Source organism: Mastomys coucha, unplaced genomic scaffold, assembly GCF_008632895.1.
Source record: "Mastomys coucha isolate ucsf_1 unplaced genomic scaffold, UCSF_Mcou_1 pScaffold1, whole genome shotgun sequence".
Taxonomy (NCBI): domain Eukaryota; kingdom Metazoa; phylum Chordata; class Mammalia; order Rodentia; family Muridae; genus Mastomys; species Mastomys coucha.
In genome coordinates, this window is record NW_022196891.1 from 47,487,454 (window position 1) to 47,507,627 (window position 20,174).

Genomic DNA, 20,174 nt, shown 5'->3' on the forward strand with positions numbered 1-20,174 from the left:
TAGACAAGCATCTACATAAGACTGTTAAATTGATTGTTGTTTTATATCAGACAACTTTTATAATACTCTTTTTTATTGTTATAATATTTTATAAATTTTCAAGAATATGATAAAAAAGATATTGTAAGTATTGAAGGGGGTCTTTGGGAGGAGTTGGGGTACAAAAGGGAAACAAGAACATGATTTAATTCTTTTTACTTAAAATATTTTTTTAAATGTTAACAAACTCAGATAAATTGAAATCATGTAACTTTTCTCATCATAATGCTTACTTAAAAAAAAAGTGAAGAGACCACAGTTAGTGGTAGTTAGTTAATGACTCGTGCCTGATTTCAGTTTCATGGCTTCTAGTTGATCAAAGTTGCTTTTAATCAGAAAACTCAGACTATAAGGAAAACATTTTTTTCTGATGAGTTCACTACAGTAGTGACTAGGAGTGAGAAATATGTGCAATCGTCACATTGAGAAGTTATGTAGGGAAACTAGGAGTGATGTAAAGGCAGCGAAACGTGGTACTATTACAGGAATATGCCAGGAACACACCCAACAAATAGAACTTATGAAGAATGCAATCTGTGGCCATAGGTACTTGCGAAAAGCCTCTATCTAGCAAATACGAGGAGCTCCACTGTCTACATGCCCTTTTCAATACATGGTCATCAAATGACCAGAGTTCAGTTCTTTAAAAGAAGTCGACAAGATGATGAGAAAAACAGTATTTTCCTGGATTTACTTATGGATAGCAGAATAAATGGAAGTCACATGCTTACAGGTCTAAATGATAAAAATTTGTATAAAATATATAATAAAGGCAAAGGGGATATAACAGACAGAAAATCATTGACTGTGTTGGGAATGTGTTACGTAGCAAAAATGTAAAAGGCACTAAACTTTAAAACTTGATTAATTTCTATACTGAAGACAAAGTCCATTAAACAAAGCCAATAGGATTTCATAAGATGTTGTTAGCAAACAATACTAAGATAATAAACTTATTAAAAGTAGGATGTACCAGTCAAGATAAGCCCAAAAAGATGACAGAAATATATGCAATGTATTGGTGAAACTAAACTCATTATTAATTAATATTGTATTGAAGTGGTTATGGAAGACATATTTACAAGGGAAAAATGAAAAGATCAACATATTTCATCTTGATCAGTGAGAGATTTTGGCTAATGTGGAAAGATAGTCAAACCGATAGACTCCAGCCATCTGTCTGTGTTCTGAGAAAAAAAAGGTTATAGTCATTTCCTTTTATCACACCCTTTTTATTGTGGATATCAGTCAGCCAGACTTCAAGGTTAACATTTACTGAAGTAATGCAAGAAAAAAAAAAAAGGTAAATGGACAGGTAAAAGAAGAGAGAGCAGAGTACTTCTTGTTATTTAAAATTACTAGGATAACTATTATCAAGATGAAACTTATAGCAAAGACAACAGAAAGTGGGCAGTAAGATGGTTCCCTGGCTAAAAGCCCTTGCTGTAAAGTCTGATGACTGAGTTTGATCCCTAGGTTCCACAGTGGCAGGAGAGAACTGACTCCTCAAAACTGTTGTCACACAAACACATACACACAAATGACAACAACAACAATAAAGACAAAGAGAAATCATGTAGCTACTTTTGAATCTACTCAAGAACTATAGTCCAGATGACTATGAGGAGCAGAGAAAACATGTTTCCTTTGTGGAAATGGGAAGTCAAGAAAGCTGGATTGAAAGCAAAGGTGTCGGACTGAGGAGCAGCTGTGCCCCAGGTAGGGTCTACCAGCAACAGACACCACAGGACCTACAGGGACCCACACCATTCTGAAGAATGCCTCTTCTCCTTGGCTCTCTAGTTCCCAACAGCTCTGAGAATTGTTAATGTTAAGTTTACATATGTCTGAACAATCTTTTAAAGGCATCTTTCTTCAAATACTGGAGATAAGCACTGGTGAAAGAGTTGAGCATTTGCTATTAAACACAGGCAGCTCCTAGGGCCTTAACCACTGCCACCTCCAGGGACCACTCAGAAGAGATGCCCATGGGGACAGCGATGCTGGCAGCTGCCTGGAGTCCTCCTGCCAGGGCCAGGAGGTTATGCGAAGAACCCTGCGTGGACTTTGTCAGGACAACCACATGGTGAGCTGGAGCTATTGTAGATGTTTGCCTGTGTGACGGAATGTCTTTAAACATGGGTGCTTGGCATCTAGAGCAAAGATGGCTAAGATAACAGCCCTTTCTCATCCCCACTGTGGAGAGGGACTGGACCAGTTCCTGGCTGAAAACATGATAGTATTCAAGGAAAGATGTGTTTTTTTTTTTTTAAAAAAAAAAAAAACAAAACAAAACACTTAAAGATGTGTTGCATATGACCCAGTCCTAGAATTACCTGGTAGACCTAGAAAAAAAGGCTTAAATCTGCTGCTGCATGAAACCTCTCATGAGACCTCATCCAGCAGCAGATGGAAACACATGCAAAGACTCACAGATAAATATCAGTTGGAGCTCAGAGAGTCTTGTGGAAGAGTTGGGTATAGGATTGAGTCAGCCTGAGGGGTGAAGGACAACACATGAAGACCTACAGAGTCAATTATCCTGGCCCCATGCTGCTCACAGAAACTGAACCATGTCAGGGCTGGATCTAGTCCCCTTACACATTTGTGGTAGACTTGCAGCTTGGTCTTCATGTGGATTCCCTAACAATTGGAGCAAAGGCTCTCTGACTCTGTTGCCTGCTATTGGATCCCCTTCCACTAACTGGACTGCCTGGTTGGGCCTCAGTGGGAGAGGATGTGCTTAGTCCTTATGGGACTAGAAGTCCCAGGTGGGATAGTACCCAAGGGGGCCCTCCCCTACTCTGAGGAGAAGGGGAGGGAGTTATGGTGGGAAGGACTTGTAAGGGTGGGACTGGGAGGAGAGGAGAAAGAGGGGTTGCAACCAGGATGAATGAATGAATGAATGAATGACTAAAAAAGGATCAAAATAAAATTTCCTCAGATGGGTGATGGCCCTAATTTGCATCCTTACTGATAACATTAATAGGGAATATTGCAAATAGCTCTACTGTTTTAAAAAGGATTTTTTTTAAAAAGAAAACATTTTCAGAGAGAATGAAATGAAAAATAGTAGAAAAGTATTGAACTGTCTTGAAAAGAGTCTTAGATTAAGCAACCTTGAAGAGAGCCTTCTCATGAGAGAAATAAAGCATGAAAGAGGGAAAAGTATCAATTCGAAGAGTTGTTTGAAGTGAGGGAGTTTCTATTGTGTTCCAACATCCTAAAAGAATTGGCAGGTGGAATTTTACAAGAATGATATTTGGGGTAATACCACACAATGACAAGCTGGTACCCATGCCTGTGTCCCTGGGTCTTACATACCTTTTGCAGGGCATGGAAATGCAATACGCTGATTGGCCAACCTTTCTTGGAATGGAGTGTTAAAAGGAGGTTGCAGGTCTTCCACCGTAGGTGGTTCTAGAAAAACAAATGCATCGTGTCTGGCTTTCCTTGGACATTCTTTCATTCTGTCTCCTTTATTCTTTGGTCAGTGATTTTCTGCCTTTCTGATCTCCCGACAGACACATCTGTTTGTTGTTCAATTGTGTAGCACTGTGCATGTCCCCACATCTGTATCTTCATATCCTTACATTCCCATGCAAACCTTTGCACTCTCTTACCCATTTAAAAAGGTTTCTTATAGGTATACTATTGTGAAATGCAGTCCCATTTGGATTAATATTCTACACAACCTTTGTGTGACGTCTGTAATTATGTACCTCTGAGATTTACCAGAATATTAGAAATGTCCTTTCTCCTTTGACTCTGAACAAAGACCCTTAGTAAGGTTAGTTGAGTGAATAAATGAGCTAAATAAGCTCACTATTAACATCCTAGACTTTCATTTCCCAGGAACTGTGATGTCCCAGTTATTAAGTGCTAAGTGTTTGACTGCTGATTACAGTACACCACTGACCTAACTTCCTGCTTTTGTACCGGCATTCCCTCTAGCAGGGTAAGACAGAAAACATCCAGTGACTAGTTCCTGCCAGCCAGTAAGCTCTCGCTCAAATCCTACTTCTTTAGAGAATTAGAGAATTTCTACCTGACAGTCCAACCCAATTCCCAGAACAGTCATTCTATTCCAATTTACCCGCTCTACTTTTTCCCTTCTCTGTGAATCTTGTTTCTTTCTTTGTTTGCACTAGAACACTACTCAAGAAAGTGAGGGCTTTGGGACACGATGCCACCTAAACCATGACAGATATTAGGCCCAACCTGCTTAGCAAACCTCAAAATAAAGCCAACAACAATAGAGGAGCAGTGAGCCGTGACCTCGCAGGAATCAGTGGAGGTGAGGTATGAGGTGAAATGCTACTCCAGCTCACTCCAGCTGAAAAATTTCCCAAACCAGAAATACTGGGTGGGCCATTACTTAGGACCACTTCTTTATATACACAAGAGACTTTAGTTTCAAAAGTAAACATGAAAACGTCATTCAAGCTTAGCTAATCAAGTGTTTGCTTCTGGCTAATGCTCTCTTTAAAGCTTAAGTTCTATGTAGAAATCCCCCTAAAGGGGATCCATGATTGCACGTCCTGGGTAGAGCTCGGGGGTCTTGTTCCCCTCCTCAGCTTCACCCGACCAGACGTGTTTCTTATGCCAAAACCCACCTTGGACATGCAATGTGACCTCTGCTTCATCGCTTCCAGCTATGTTCGTGGCAGCACAGGTATACACGCCGGCATCTGAGATCGCAGCCTGCTCAATGCTCAGCGTTCCGTCTGGGCTACCAAGACGCTGTGCTCCATCTACTAGCATAGGCCTTTCATTTTTAAACCAGGTGATTATGGGAGGAGGAGTTCCGTGGGCGTTGCATGGGATATCCACTCTCTGGCCGACTTGGACTTTTATATGTCTATTTCCATGCTGTATTTTTGGAGGAACTGGAGATCACAACTGAGTATTAATCATCAAATATTTAAAAGTCCCTATATTTTTTGACACTGAATGAGAACTTCATACCAAGAAGTTACAAAAAGAGTAGAATAGTCATTTATTAGCTTTGTGATGTGGGGCAGGCTGGCAAGCCTTGAGAGGCCCATTCCTTTAACAATCCAGGCAAAATTAACTATGCAGGTACAATACTAGTACATTGCAAGAATTATAGGAAATGACAGATACATTGTTCCTGGTCCCACACTTGACTAATAGTAAGCACTTAACAATGGTGAGTTTTCTTTAGTTTATAAGTGATGTAAGGTCCTTTCAGGACCCCTGTCATATCAGAGCAAACCAGAAAACAATTCTTTCTGTGTAGTCTGTTTATACCCTTTAGGGAAGACAGACACTAAGAAAATGTTCTTAAAGCTTTCTCCTAATTTCAGAGACAAAACCCACAGATGGCATTTATTGTCTAAAGATAAAATAGTTAAGTGACTAATATACCTAACACCTGAGAGTTGGTAAGTGATGGGACCCTCCTTTAATGTCAAAACTCTAGTTCAGTGGGATCCCATTGTCGACTGGTGTAGAAATGCAGTGAGGTTAATGTCACCTCAGGGAATTTCTTCTGATATTTAGATATCTGGGATCTACACCAATACCTGCTCGGAGATAGGTGATCAGTTCACTGAAGGATGTATAATTGGTAGGCTGTCATAAATTAAAGGAATAAAACACTTCCATAAGAGAAGCATGATGTAATCAAATACTGATCAAAAGGAGCATTTTATCAGTTATAGTGTTCTTCATATGTCAAATATGACTATTTTAAAAGTCTGATGTTGTTCTATGAGAGTACAGCTAGCTCTCAATGTTTTAAACACATTTCATCCACTGCATGTCAACTCAATAGAGATAAGTGACTGAACATCTAAACGAAATGAGATCCAAAAATGTAATTAATACACTTGCAAATGGAGAAGGGGGAGTTATTTGTAAATGGCTAACAAACCTTTCAGAGTAAATGAAAGAAAATGACAGACTTACAGCTCAGGAATCTTTATAGTTTCTATACAACTTGGAGGTTCACTGTCACAAAGGCTGTGGCCCAGGGGGCAGAGCTATCACTGGCCACCCTTTGAACACTCACCATGGACACTTAATTTAACGGACTGAGTCACATTCCCCGCAATATTTGTGGCAACACACAAATACATGCCACTGTCGGAAACTCGTGTCTCTGTGATCTTCATTGAGCCAGAAGGGAGGAATGTGTGTCTAAAAGGGAAACCCACACATCAGATCATAGAATACAAGAATGCGAACACCCCCTGCACGGCCGCTATTCAGCGTGAAACACCCCCTGCAGAGCTGCTCTTCAGCGTGAAATTACCGTACTGCATGCAACCTTTGAAACAGTTCTCTCCACAGTAGCAGATACCAGCTATAGAATTGGAATTCTCATAATTATCTTTTATATTCTGTGTGATGTCATTAGAAACAGAAAATCCATTTTTCTTTTACCTATAAATCTAGCACAGTTGTCTTAAAGCATCGAATGGCTGCGTGTCTCTGGGTGTCAGTAGGTTTCAGGTACACAAAGCAAATGTGTATTGTAAAAATTTCAACTTATTTTGAATATTTTTCTTCTTTTCCTGTTTTTGTTAGCATAGGCTATTGAGCACATTCGTGGACTGCATTATATGTTCATATATGAATTTAAAGTATTTGGTCATATTTACCCTGACTCTTATTCTCATATCTTCCTCTCACCTTCACTGATCTTTTCCACTAGAGGTCCTCCACTTTCCTATCTTCTTTAAGACTCACTGAGTTTAACTAGGGTTTCTCTCCAGGAAAGGATATAAAGCTTTTCACTGAGGCATTGGGCAACTCACTTATGACTTCAGGACTGAAATATCTTTTATTTTTTGCAGTGCTTCACAAATAATTGAGTGTGCTTCAGTAAAGGCAAACAAAAGTATATCTTTTAAAATAAATCTTTAATATCTACCTCATAAATAATGGAGTATTGGGTATTATTAAGTATTATTAGTGTTGTATTAAAGTCCTTTGGGGGAACTGTCAGAGACACATATATCTACTTGGCATCAAGGTTTCTTACAGAGCTAAGTCAAGCTAGAGTTAAGAATAGAGACCACCCCCAAGATGACATATGCATATGCAGGAACATGTTCTATCCAGTATTAGATGGAGTATGGAGAGATATACAGAGAGGGTCTGAGGATGTAGTTCAATGATAGAGTGTTTATCTAGAATGTATAAGGTCCAGGGTTTAAGCCCAGCAAATAAATAAATGCATACCATAAGGAAAAGATTTACTATTCAAAATGATCTTGGGTAATTGATTTTCCCAATGAGAAAAATAAACTAAACTACAATACTACTTAATATCATACACAATATAAAAAATTCAGAGAGAATAGAGTCTCAAATTTGAAAAGTAAAAATTTTTAAAAAGACGTAGAACATTTAATGTTTTGAACATAGTCTCAAAAAAGATGCAAGAAATATAACCCTTCAAAGCATAGGTTAATTATTTAAAGTCTTTAAGTGTATCGAAAACACCATTCCTAAATATACTTAAAACCATTGTAAGTGAGAGAAGCATTTCAATACAGATGGCAGACAAAGATTTGTTGTCAAAAACAAATATCAAATATCCATATCCAGCGAGAAAAAGACAAGTCGCCATAAAACCGTGAAGGCACTTTAATGACTCAGTTTACAGAGGGCATGAGCGAGCAGCAAACAGGCCCATGTACCTCACGCACACTCAGAGTCAGCCCCATAAAATTCAACAGCATTTCAGGTCTCTGCCAGGCGAGTCCCTCCTCTCCCACTGAGGTCAGACAAGGCAGCCCAGCTAGAAGAACAGGCATGGACAGGCAACAGCTTTTGGAAAGTGTGTGTAGTGGTGGTGGGGGGAGGGGAGGGCGTGTGATACCCAGGGACCCCCGCCCACTCAGAGGAGAAGGGAAGGGAGATATGGGGGAAGAATTATGGGAAGGGTAACTGGGAGCAGACAGTGACCAGGATGTAAAGTGAATAAGTAAAAAATTAAATTAAATTTAAAAATTCAAAAGTGCTAGAAGATCCCATTTCACGCCCATTGAAAAAACAGAGACATTTAAACCAGTCAAAGCTGCTTATTCTTTAGGAACTGCAGCCTGGTCCTCTGAATCCTGTTACTGGAAAATAAATGGAGAACCTCCCCTTAGAAGAGCAATGGGCAATATCTCCATGACTGGAAAGAGGAATCTCTGCTGACAAAAAAAAACCTAGTTCTATGTTGCAGATTCTAAAACCCTCATGCATGTGCACACAAGCAGACATATTAAAAAGCTTTGAAAAGAAAGTAATTTAGACAAAATAACAAGCAGACCACAGCATCTACAAGGAGGTAATGGTTGAATGAAAGGTAGACTGCATGTGGACTAGTTACAATGAACACACTGACTCCGTGTATGTATAATAGTGAGTGTGTGCACATAGACTAGTTACAATGAATGCGCTGATTCTGTGTGTGTACAATAATGAGTGTGTGTAACACAATAAAGCAAGGAGTGAAATAGTAAGAATATATGCCAGAAGTTCAAATTAAATACAGAAGAGACAACAAAATTGAAACCATAAAAACTGTTTTAGGGGCTACTTATAGACGAATGGTTGCACAAGGAGATGAAAGAAATCCTGGCTGGGGAGGGTGCAACAGAGTTGCTTCATAAAAAACTCTCTATATTTTGCTTTATAATGTTCAGTAAAATTTTTTCCAATGAGTAAAATTAGGTAAAGTTGTTCCTGTTATTTTTTCATCATCAGTAGTAGAAAAATATGCTCATCTAAATTCATAGCTTTACAATTTATATGCCAACCAGACTAATAAATGATAGCCCGCAGCTATACTTATATTTTTAGAATGATTTATTTTTATTTAATGTGCATGAGTGTTTGAATGTAAGTATGTGCATCTACATGGGTCAGAAGTTTGTGGGCAGATCTTCTGAAACTAGAGTTACACGTGTTTGTGAGCTGTCATGTGAGTTCTGAGAACAAGAGCAAGTGCTCATAAACCAGTGAGCCATCTCTCCAGCACATTATCTTATAGAAATCTCTCAGGAAAATATCATCCTATTGTACAAACAAACGATATGAAATTCAAAGAGGTCCCCTGGATAAACATCTAGTTAGGCTTTAGGCAACAGAAATATATTAATACCTGGAAGGCAAGGACTGCTGTATCCTAAAGCCTTAGTATTCTTGTTGGGTATTCTTGCTGTGTCACTTAGTTTATAAATAACATAATCTCGATAGGTCTTTATTTATGGGTGAGTTTAATCAAAATGATTTACAAAACCAGCTAACAAAAGTCAAGTCTCATACATGACAGTGTTTTCTGAGTTTTACTGCCTCTCTGGGAGCAACAGAATTCTGCTTGCTGCACACAGCAGGCTGAGAGAGACGCACACGCAAATCTGCTCCATTTCAAAAATTACATAGTAAAATGCCCCCCATTGGGAACTGTGGCAAAGCTGTCTTAGCATTTACAACCTTGGAAAATGAGGTGCAAGGTCTACATAACTCAGATGTGCATGTGAATGGTCCCAAACGTAGGCTATATTTTGATACATTTGCAAGTAATTACAGGCTCCATTCCATCAGGTTACATCTCCCTGTGTTGTTGTCCAACCTGGATCTCCTACCTTGGAGAAAATGGAGAGATGAGTTGGCTGTCTTTGGCCCAGGTAATGATGGGTGGAGGTAAGCTCTTAGCTTCACAGGGCAGGATTGCCTCCTCCCCAGCCAGGACAGAGATCTCCACAGGCTTATCTTGGGACAGTCCTCTTTGGTCCCCAAACACTCTGGGTCTTACTAAAAGAAACACAGGATGTGGAAGGGGAAATAATGCATTGAGAAACAGCCGTAGTTTCATTTAACTTAACATGTAGACTTTTAATGCCATTCAATAATCTACAAGATGTTGATTCCCAAGATTCTGGGTACATCGGAAACTTCCTATTACTACATCTAAAGAGAGAGCTAGAAAGAAATGAAGAGTAAGCATCCTTCCTCCTCAGTCATTCCTTTAAGCACAAGATAGAGAGGTCAGCTGAGATGGCCTCAGGTCTGCGCAGGCGAGTAGTAGTCCCTGAAGCAGAAGGCGGCTACCCAAGACACGGCCAAGGCTCGGCTCGACACGGAGTTTTAACTAACTCCTATCTCTGCAAAGTGTTGAATGTGCTAAACACACTTCTTGGGGAAATAGCATGGAATTTTCCAAAAGGTTATACAATTGCTTCCCTGCAAGTCAGAATCTAAGTAGAGGTGGTTTGGGTTGGCAGTAAAATGAAAAATGTTTCTTTGCTTACATTAGGGGAGAGCTTCACCCTTGGGTACCTTACTATGGAAGAAATTGTGAGACTGTGCAGGCATGGCCTGTTTCAGAGGAAAGCCTCCCTTGGCTGGCTCTCACCATAGACAGTCAGCTGCACTTTCCTCTTGGCATAGCCGGCTGCGTTGGTGGCTGTACAGATATACTCTCCACTCTCCTTGCTTCCTGGTGACACCACATACAGACTCCCATCAGCCCCTGCAGAAAACTTGGCATTGCCCATTGAAATCAGCTCTCCTTTCTGTAAAAGAAACAACGTGTAATGGTTTTGTATATCTTTTTTTAAAAAAAAAAAAGGATAAAGGAATAGCTTTATATTTGGAAGTGGAAGAGAAAAATCCTCTAAGGGGTGAAAAACTAGATTTGAAAAATGTTAATTAGAAGGGGAGTTGTTTATAAGAGAAATTAGATAAACAAATACACTAAAAGTGGTATTCCTCCATCCTATACCACACCTCCTCTATCATACAGCCAACCACCTAAAGGACAAGGACATTTTAGCCTAAGAGAGGTGAATGGCACCACCACCACCATCATTGTGCACAATAGCAAGATGATCTGGTATATGAATTAAGTGTTTTACTCTCACAGTCCTATAGTCTTATCAATAGGTGCTGCTAGGCCCTCAGTTTCCAATTCAGAGTCCTACAACAGAGACAAGAGAGAAAAACTTTCCCCAAGTCACTAAATCAGTCAAGAGGTGAGCTGGCCTAGAACCCCAGAAGCTAGGTACTTCAGTCCAAGTTCTTATCTTCTCTGTTTGTCCATAGCATAAGGGTCACTTAGAAGCACCTTGTTCTTACATTTTCTTTAAAGTGGCACATGTTTGCAGAGTGCCAAGTGCTGTGCACGTTCAGGCTTATCTTTATGGTAGTAACTGTGTCTGGACCATAGAGACTGTATGTAGATGCTATATAGATGTCAGCATCAACTTCTCCATGAATATTTTTAGATGAGAAAATTAGATGGAATGACAAACTCCTTGGCAGTCCTCATTATATGAATAGTGCATTCTATTATTCTGTCATGATTTTATAGTATAATTTATCTGTAAGTTCCAAGATAATTTGTTAAAAACATGCCACCCCTGACACCACTCAAAGGAAAGAACGGACTCTTTGTAAATGAGGGTTTCAACAATATAAGAGTACTAGTGAACTCTCAATCATAGGACATGAATGGAGAAGGGAATACATGAATTTGTAGAGGTGCCTTAGACTCTTTGGTCATACATGGAATCCATGGAGCAAATCACACTTGGGTGGAAGCAGTTATCTCCCAGATGCTTAAAGTGCAACAACAGTCACTACTGTAGGAAAGGTTGTGTGCTAACAACTGTTTTGAACACTTTATATTTGTAGCAGAGCCCTTCTGTCACCTCCCCTTGGTCTTCTTGGCTCCACAGAAGCTCCACACAATGCCATAGGCCATATTTCTCTCAGTCTCCACCTTTAACAGGCAGGACAGAGGTCTTTGAGAGGCACATGTCCTGGACCAACATCCCACTTCCTGCCCATCAGAGGGATCCTTCTGAGACACATCTACCTGGTTCCTGAGGGGATATCCAGAACACTGAACCTTTTCCTGGCAGCCACAGAGGAAGCCAGCTCAGGGAATGCCTGATTTAGCTTCTGCTCTCTTGTGTCTCACCCTTTCACTGTCCTGTTGAAGCCTCCGGAGAGAACACTGTGAGTCATCCCAACACTGTATTTCAGGAAACACCACTAGATCTATAATTTACCTTTGACCAGGTGATAGATGGCTTGGGAATCCCACTCGCTCTACATGGTAGAGTTACTGGAACGCCTTCAATTGTGCTCAGTATCTGCTGGCCGTGCTGAATGGTTGGCAGAACTGTATATGAAAGTGAGGTTGACGTCTGAGCAATTATTCCTCCATTTAGTATTATATACTTAAAATGGAACATTTTCAATATATTCTTAATGTTTATGAAAAGAGACAATTTTACATAATATTAGTAAGGAAATGGATGGCAAAAATTATAATAAGTACAATCTGGGCAGATCTAATAGTTGCTTAAAACCGAGTGTCAAGTGATGTCTAATATGGTGACCTCCTTAAAGAAAACACAAAGGTACTGAAGAAAATCAATTATTTCTTGAACATTCAAGATAGATTATAGTCTAATGGTTATACATATATCTTTGGAACATGTTTTTTTTACTCTCCACTAGCCATTAAGCTACAATGAGTTGAGGTAAGCCCACCTGCAAATAAATGAGCTGTCCAACCACCACCTGTTAACCACCTGTCCACCCACCACCTGTTAACCACCTGATGTCCACTCACCACCTGTTAACCACCTGATGTCCAACCACCACCTGTTAACCACCTGTCCAACCACCACCTGTTAACCACCTGATGTCCAACCACCACCTGTTAACCACCTGATGTCCAACCACCACCTGTTAACCACCTGATGTCCAACTACCACCTGTTAACCACCTGATGTCCAACCACCGCCTGTTAACCACCTGATGTCCAACCACTGCCTGTTAACCACCTGTCCAACCACCACCTGCTAACCACCTGATGTCCAACCACCACCTGTTAACCACCTGATGTCCACGAGAGCAGCTTTATGCTTTACTAAATATAAACTGATTAAAAAGGATGGTTTCTTAAAAGGAATTTAGTAAAAATGTAGAAATCTTGGGAGTTCATATGCAAGATGATAAAATAAAGGTCAAGTTCGTCGTCTTTCAGTTAGGAATAGCATACCTGTGCCCTTAGGAAGCTAGAGAAAACGAAGCAGTGTGTGAGCAGCTGTGAAAACAAAGGAAATCTCTGTTCCCTTTGTTCTCAGTGAGATCCAACACAAGTCCAAATGACCGGTGGTCCACAGTACCCTCAAAGCAACAACTCTGATGAAGACTTGCAGACAGGGATGCTTGCTAACAAAGGAAAATGCAGAAGTCTGGCATTCTAGATCTTTCTGTTGCATCCTGTGGGAAGCTGAGACTAGGACTCCTCCCTGCAGCTCAGTTACCACATTTCTTGTTTAAAGTCAGAATTTTCCAGAATTGTCATACTACCCTGGAAGAGAAATTTACCAGAACAGAAGATACCATAGACCCCGAGTATAAGAATTCCTCAGAAGCCTGAAGTGACGTACAGTATGCACTCATCCTTTCCTATGGCTGGCATTAGTCTTCAGCTAATTTTGTCTTAAAGACTTGGCAGCGCATCTCCAGCTCCAAGCAAGAACATCAAGCTACTCATGAAAGCAAGAAATTAAATTTCCAGGATCATGACAGAAGATGAAACTCTCAAATATGCTGTCAATTTGTGGCAGCATAAGGGAATCTCATGTTTTTAAAAGCCATATTAAGTTAGACAGTAGTGAAGAAAAGTTGCAAATTTAGGTCAGTTTTGAAGCTTGATGACATCTGGGTATGGAGAAGCAGTTTCTCTCCAGATTGTGAGTCAACATGAATCAATGTGACAGTTAAATTTTGTCTTTTCATCTGCATTTGTATTTGAATTCAGTTCATTTCTTTGTATATATAAAAAAACTCTTCTTTTTTAGAATTAGGTGAGCACCTTTTATAGGTATTCCCAAAGGAACGCTACAGAAGGAACCCCTATTAACATGAAATAGGTATAAAGCCACCATGCTTTGGGTTCTGTTGGGTTTCATACCCTAAACATCAGGCTGATTTTCTCATGTTATTGACTAAATCAATCAAGCTTGTTTTGGACTAAAATTAATCAAAAACAGTTGTGAAACTCTTAGACTTTAATCATTAAAATGTTTTGTGTCTCAGTAAATCGGATCTTTGGTTTGTCTGTCTTCTCACCTCTAGATACAGCAAACACAGGACTACTGCCTCACTCCTCCCTGCAGCTGAGAATCTGGCCTCAGCATCCTTCTCAACACAACTGCCTAGACCATCGCGAAGAGGAAAGTGGGAGATGCTACAAGGGTGTTCCAACACTGAATCTTTAAGTCAGTCCACAGCACTCTCCAAGAAACTTATGCTCTGTTCTTTAAAAATAGTCACACAATGACACGGAATCCAATCCACCTTTATTATTTGAGGCTGTAACTAAATTGAACTTATTTGGGGGTCTTTCTTTGAAACCTCTCAAGAACATGGCAAGTGATATCGGTGGCTATAAGCATCAAGCCAGACGAGGTGGTGGTTCAGGCATATAGAAGCGAATGGTTTGTAGTCACCAGCATTTTCAACAGCCAAAACAAAATGTAAACTGGTAGAGTCCCAAACTCAGAATCTAAATAAAGATTGAATCAATGAATCAAACGAAGTATCTTTGCTTCTTTTTCCTAAGACACTCATTGCTGTATATCACCTATGTTTAATATTATACTATAAAAATAATGTAGGAGACTCTTAAAAACAAATCTAAAATTTTATGAGAATCGCTTAAACAATGAAGCTGTCCATTACTATTGAGATTTTAAAAAAAGAGTAGTAACTGTTTCAAATGGAAAAAAATGCCTCTGGATTTTCTAATTTTATGACCTTTAAATTATTTAACAATGCACAAAAAATTGTTTGGAGCACATGGCACATAAGATGACCTTTAGAAAAGCTTAGGCCATATTTAGCTCCAACACACAGGGGTCATTAGTGAGGGCATGTTTGTTGCATAATCCAAAAAAAAAAAAAATGCAATTTAAGGCAATTTGGATGGGTACACTAAGCTTAGCTTGCCTGAAATTAAAATGTATTTTTAAACATGATTCTTTGAGGGCTGAGTTCCTTTTTATCAATTAAGAAACCACTTATGGAAGCCTTGGCCAGGCTTGGCGGGTGACTCCCCAGAGTGTCTTTTTGTGTACATAGGGAAGGAGAATCTGGAAAGAGTATTAACAATGTAGACATTGTTCAAGAAATATAAAATAACAATTGGAAGAAAGCTCCCCTTCTTGTAATTAGAGGAACAGAGTTATTTGATTAAAACCTACGAACCCTGTTTTGAACAAGGTTTGGAAGCAATTACGTCGGGTCTTTCTTACCATGCACGGCCACAGAGGTTGTTTTGTTATTGGTTCCAGCAACATTACTGGCCACACAAGTATATTCGCCTCCGTCCTGAAGTCGAACTCTTTCAATATGGAGGTTCCCATCGCTGCGCACAGTTATGTAGGGATTTTGTACCAACTTTCAAATGGAATAAAAAAAAGTCATTTATTTTTCAATTGAAAAGGCAGAAATTTGCCTAAGCCTCAGATCTGTTTGTTTTTCTCAATTGAATTATTAAATTTCTTATAAAACAAACTGAGATTTTAGCACCCTTGGGTTAAAAAAAGATCAACACAAATGTTTTGAAGAATTTATTAATTGTATCTGATCCTCATATCTCTCCAGAATTATACCTACCATGTACTATCAGATAGCTATGCCCATCCCTGAACGGGAACTAATAGAGGTGCCCCTGATTTTGTGTTTCTATAAGTTCTGTTGGTCAGAACTCAAACTTCACTAGTAGTTCTTTTCTTCCAGCTGAAATCATTCTTTCCAAGGTGGTTTCCTCCCTACTAGCAAGCTCCTTGATGTAGCTGATGTTTTCGTTCTTGTCTGTAGGTATCTATTACACCAAGGGAATGTGACATCATCTCTGCACCCAACCCTGTCAGCTAACAGGCTCAAGAGCAAGGCCACAGTGCGATCCAGAAATCATGTCAAAGAAGGCTGGCAATCTTTTAGCATCAAAATGATGATTTCTAAGCCTTTATCCTGTTACATGTTAGATCCCAGCAAGCCTCATAACTAAAGGTTTTTTCTTTCTATAAGGCATACTACATTTATTTTATGCAATTATGACAAGCTTGTAATTACTCATATGGAGTCGATTCACTGCTAATAAGTACTTCTAGTAGACAGTGAGTCCGAATACTCCAGAAACCAGAAGAAGTAGTGTGAACAAGATGAAGCTCTATGTCAGCAGAGTACACATTTATGGGATTTTTTCTAAGAACTGAAATGTTACCTTCATCCTTTTCCAATTAAAAGTTATATACTAATAAATGCTTAGTGATATGTTATGGATCTACTGTACTAAAACAATTCATCAAGAAGGAATTTAAAACTCACCATAAAAAGAGTAATATGTAAAATGGAAGATTCTAGGGGAATACTAATAGTTCATAATGGCCTACACAGAAGGGTATAAAATACTTAAGGACTATGAAATCATTGCTACCATTAAATTTTTTTATATTCTGAAAGCAATTTATTAGTCACATTAAATTGAATGGGGAATTATAAAATATATACTATCAATTATTTCTTAAAAATTCAAGCTCCAAATAATATAAATGGCATGAACATAGTAACAAAAGTGGAAAGTCCTCAGAGCCAGAAAAGTGGGTCAGCAGTTAAGACCATTACTGTTGCAGAGAAAGCTGAGTTTGGTTCTCAGAACATACATCAGTAGCTTAAAAGTGCTCGTAAGTCTCCCTCCAGGCCTTTGATACCTATACTTATATGTAGGCACATGCATACAATTAAAAATAAAAATAAATCTTTTTTTTTTAAAGAAAAGCTTTGGTATGCTAACAAACATCTTTGTGTTTATGAAATCGGTCTTTCAGTGTTTGTGATATAATGCATTAATTCTAAAGGAAAAGTAAATAAAATGGCATGTATTAAAACATTGTTACCATGGCTGAGTTCTTCATCCACCGCCGCTCTGGAATGGGGTTTCCAGCCAACAGAGTACAAGGCAGAGTTAGCGGCTGTCCTTCAATAACGCTGGCCATGGAAGGGCTGATTCCAATAAGTGGGGCAACTACATCAGAGAAAAAACATTCAGCTTCATGAAGATTGGAGGAGGGTATTATTGTAAGAAGGATGACTACATATTATGTTGTTTAAAACTGGAGTTTCCGGGAACAGGACTTAAAGTAGAATGGAAATAAACTTGAATTTGGATGTAAGGGATCCGAGTAGAACTGGGAGGAGGGCAGGTGGTTCTGCAGATATATCAAGAGGAAAGAGGACAGCGTACACACAGCAGCAATGTCAGGACCAAATGCTCACAGCATAAACACAAGAACGGAGAGCCTACACACAACAGCAATGTCAGGACCAAATGCTCACAGCATAAACACAAGAACGGAGAGCCTACACACAACAGCAATGTCAGGACCAAATGCTCACAGCATAAACACAAGAACGGAGAGTGTGTGGGGTGCTTGTGGATGGAGACCTGGAATTATCAGAACCCACTCTCGGGGGGGGAAATGGCCAGAAACAGAATAGACTAGGGACAGCAGGAATCATCAGGAGCCTGTGAGAGCAGCACAGGCAAGTTAAACAGAGGAGAGTTTGCTAAGACAGAGAGCAAAGAAGTGTGATTAACCTGTTCTTTCCTAGAAATTAACAAAAAGTATACCACAAATCAACCCAATTCCTTAAGACATATTACCTAAAAATGTATGTTATAGACAGACAAATGAAGATGTACGTACAGAAAATTCTATAAACCACCATTAACGAGATACATGCAGTGAGGTACTTAAAGTCACATTTAATGCTATAATAATTTGGACTATATAGTACTGGGGGAAAATCCCAAAGAATAAATGGAGATATAAAATTAAAAATGGGGGGCTGGAGAGATGGCTCAGAGGTTAAGAGCACTGACTGCTCTTCCGAAGGTCCTGAGTTCAAATCCCAGCAACCACATGGTGGCTCATAACAATCCATAATGAGATCTGATGCCCTCTTCTGGTATGTCTGAAGACAGCTACAGTGAACTTACATATAATAAATAATAAATCTTTAAAAAATTTAAATATGAGAATAAATTACAGTTTCATAAGTCAGATATGTCTACTCAGTAAAATATACTAAAGAAAAATCATACAACTTAGGAATAATTTGTATTCTATTTTTACTTCACAACTCATAAATATAACTGTATGAGAGCTGAAGTGCTAAATTTAAGACAGGCCATCAAAAGCACCATTTGTTTGTTTGTGTGTGTGTGTGTGTGTGTGTGTATGTGTGTGTGTGTAGGCTTAAACCTATTTAAACTGACCAATAATCAAATAGAAGATGAGGAGCCTGAGCAGGCGCTCTCTAAGTACTTTATAGTTATAATACTGTATGAAATGTAGCTTAGGAACCCAAACATCTACCTGGCTTCAGGATCAATGTACAGTCTCATTGTAAAGGATGACATCACCCAAGAGGTCTGAGGTTTGTGGAGAACATTGCCTCTAGAAAATTAGTTAATCTTACCAAGTCCTGTCACCGTTACTGTTGTCTGCGACTGTATTTTTCCAAACTGGTTTTCGGCTTCACAGATGTACGTTCCTTTATCACTTGCCCATAAATCTGGAAAGGAGAGCTCATTTATTCACTCAAGACACTTATAAAACATTGACAAGGGACCAGGTATAGTGCTGAGCTCTGAGACAGAAATCATGTCAACACCCTTTGCGCATTCCTGTTAGGGAAGGAGACAGAGAGTTCAGCCATCATGGCAGGGTCACAAATTCTCTATCCCAACTGTAGTTTAAAGAGCACATGGACATAAAGTCTCACCATCATGGCTGTGCAGTGTGAGCTCAACAGAGGTGGCATCAGTGAACATGTAAAGTAGGACAGAGGAAAGCCTGCCAGGCCTTGACTGTACACGGAGAACCACTGGCAACTGAGGAAACCTGGGAACAGGAGAGGTTCCAGGGGAGAGCATGCCCACTGGGTGCCCAGTGCTAAAGGATCAGCCCTGAAAACATACATATAGCTAGTAGCTCATGGCCTGAAGAGGTTATATTTAGGAATATGTATGTATACACATATGTACATGTAATAAGGATTAGTTTTTTAAAAGGTCATGAATTTGAAGGAGAAAAGGTAGGGGTTTATGGGTGGGGTTGGACAGGTAGAAAGGGAAGGAAGAAATGTCATAGTAAGTTATATTCTCCAATATTATAGGATAATATAAAGAACAATAGAAGATAGGAAGAGCAGTCTACTCATCATGAATTGTAAATTGGAAGCATAGCTTGAAGAAAATCAGGTTCTATTTAAAGGGTAGGAAGCTATGTCACCTCGGGTACACTTCTATTCTTTGTGCTGGAGATGGTTTAGTGGCCCAATGACTGGAAGAATGTATTTGCATTTGAGGAATAAGGAACCAGATAGAGGTGGATGATGCATGGAGCAGATTCGTAGAGAAATAAAGTCTGGCAAGGATTTAGAAGGCTCCACTAGAAGAACTTTGTAGATATGACATATATTTATAATCAGGGAAGCCTAATTCTGTTTAAGGAGAAGACATACCTATTCATCCACTTAGAAAAACTACTGGAGGCCACATTCTGCATGGAGATGTGGGGTCCTTGGTGAAGTTGTATAAGCATGCATGCACGGTGTCATGACAAAGCATGCTCACACAGAAAAACACATCTTAATGCAAATTGCCTTTCTCATTTTTCTCTTTACTGTGTGCTGGCTATTGATTTTATTATGTAGGTAAGACAATTGCATGGAACTGTTTTCCAAGATTATGAGGAGCATTATGGAAGACATGAAGTTAACACAAGCATTGGGAATAGTCAGGGTAGGATTAGTCACAAGTTAGACAGCATTGTCAGGGGCCTGAACCTTTCAAGTGTCATCCGTGGCTAGTGAGGAACAAGAAAACCAAGATAAGATTTTTAAGTAAGAGAAATGATTTTAATTTTATAACTATTATAGCCAAGCATGTCCAATTAAGTAGCAAAATATGAATATCCATGTATATGATATAGCCTGCATAGTGGCCCTCTAGAGGCGGAGACAAGACAATCAAGTGCCCAAAGCCCCACTGAGCTACCATACTGAGTCTTATT

General features: G+C 39.3%; 1 protein-coding gene across 3 annotated transcripts in view; it reads right to left on the minus strand.

Annotated features, from left to right (window-relative positions):
* Positions 1-20,174, minus strand: part of Hmcn1 (hemicentin 1) — a 473,399-nt gene that overhangs the window by 200,585 nt on the left and 252,640 nt on the right. For all 3 annotated transcript variants that reach the window (XM_031384523.1, XM_031384530.1, XM_031384516.1), the window contains exons 17-25: positions 18,577-18,672; positions 16,992-17,119; positions 15,345-15,489; positions 12,081-12,193; positions 10,421-10,580; positions 9,651-9,819; positions 6,077-6,204; positions 4,656-4,928; positions 3,364-3,459 (exon numbers count right to left, since the gene is read on the minus strand). In XM_031384523.1, the coding sequence (XP_031240383.1) occupies positions 3,364-3,459; positions 4,656-4,928; positions 6,077-6,204; positions 9,651-9,819; positions 10,421-10,580; positions 12,081-12,193; positions 15,345-15,489; positions 16,992-17,119; positions 18,577-18,672 (1,308 nt within the window). The remainder of the gene's footprint in view (positions 1-3,363; positions 3,460-4,655; positions 4,929-6,076; positions 6,205-9,650; positions 9,820-10,420; positions 10,581-12,080; positions 12,194-15,344; positions 15,490-16,991; positions 17,120-18,576; positions 18,673-20,174) is intronic.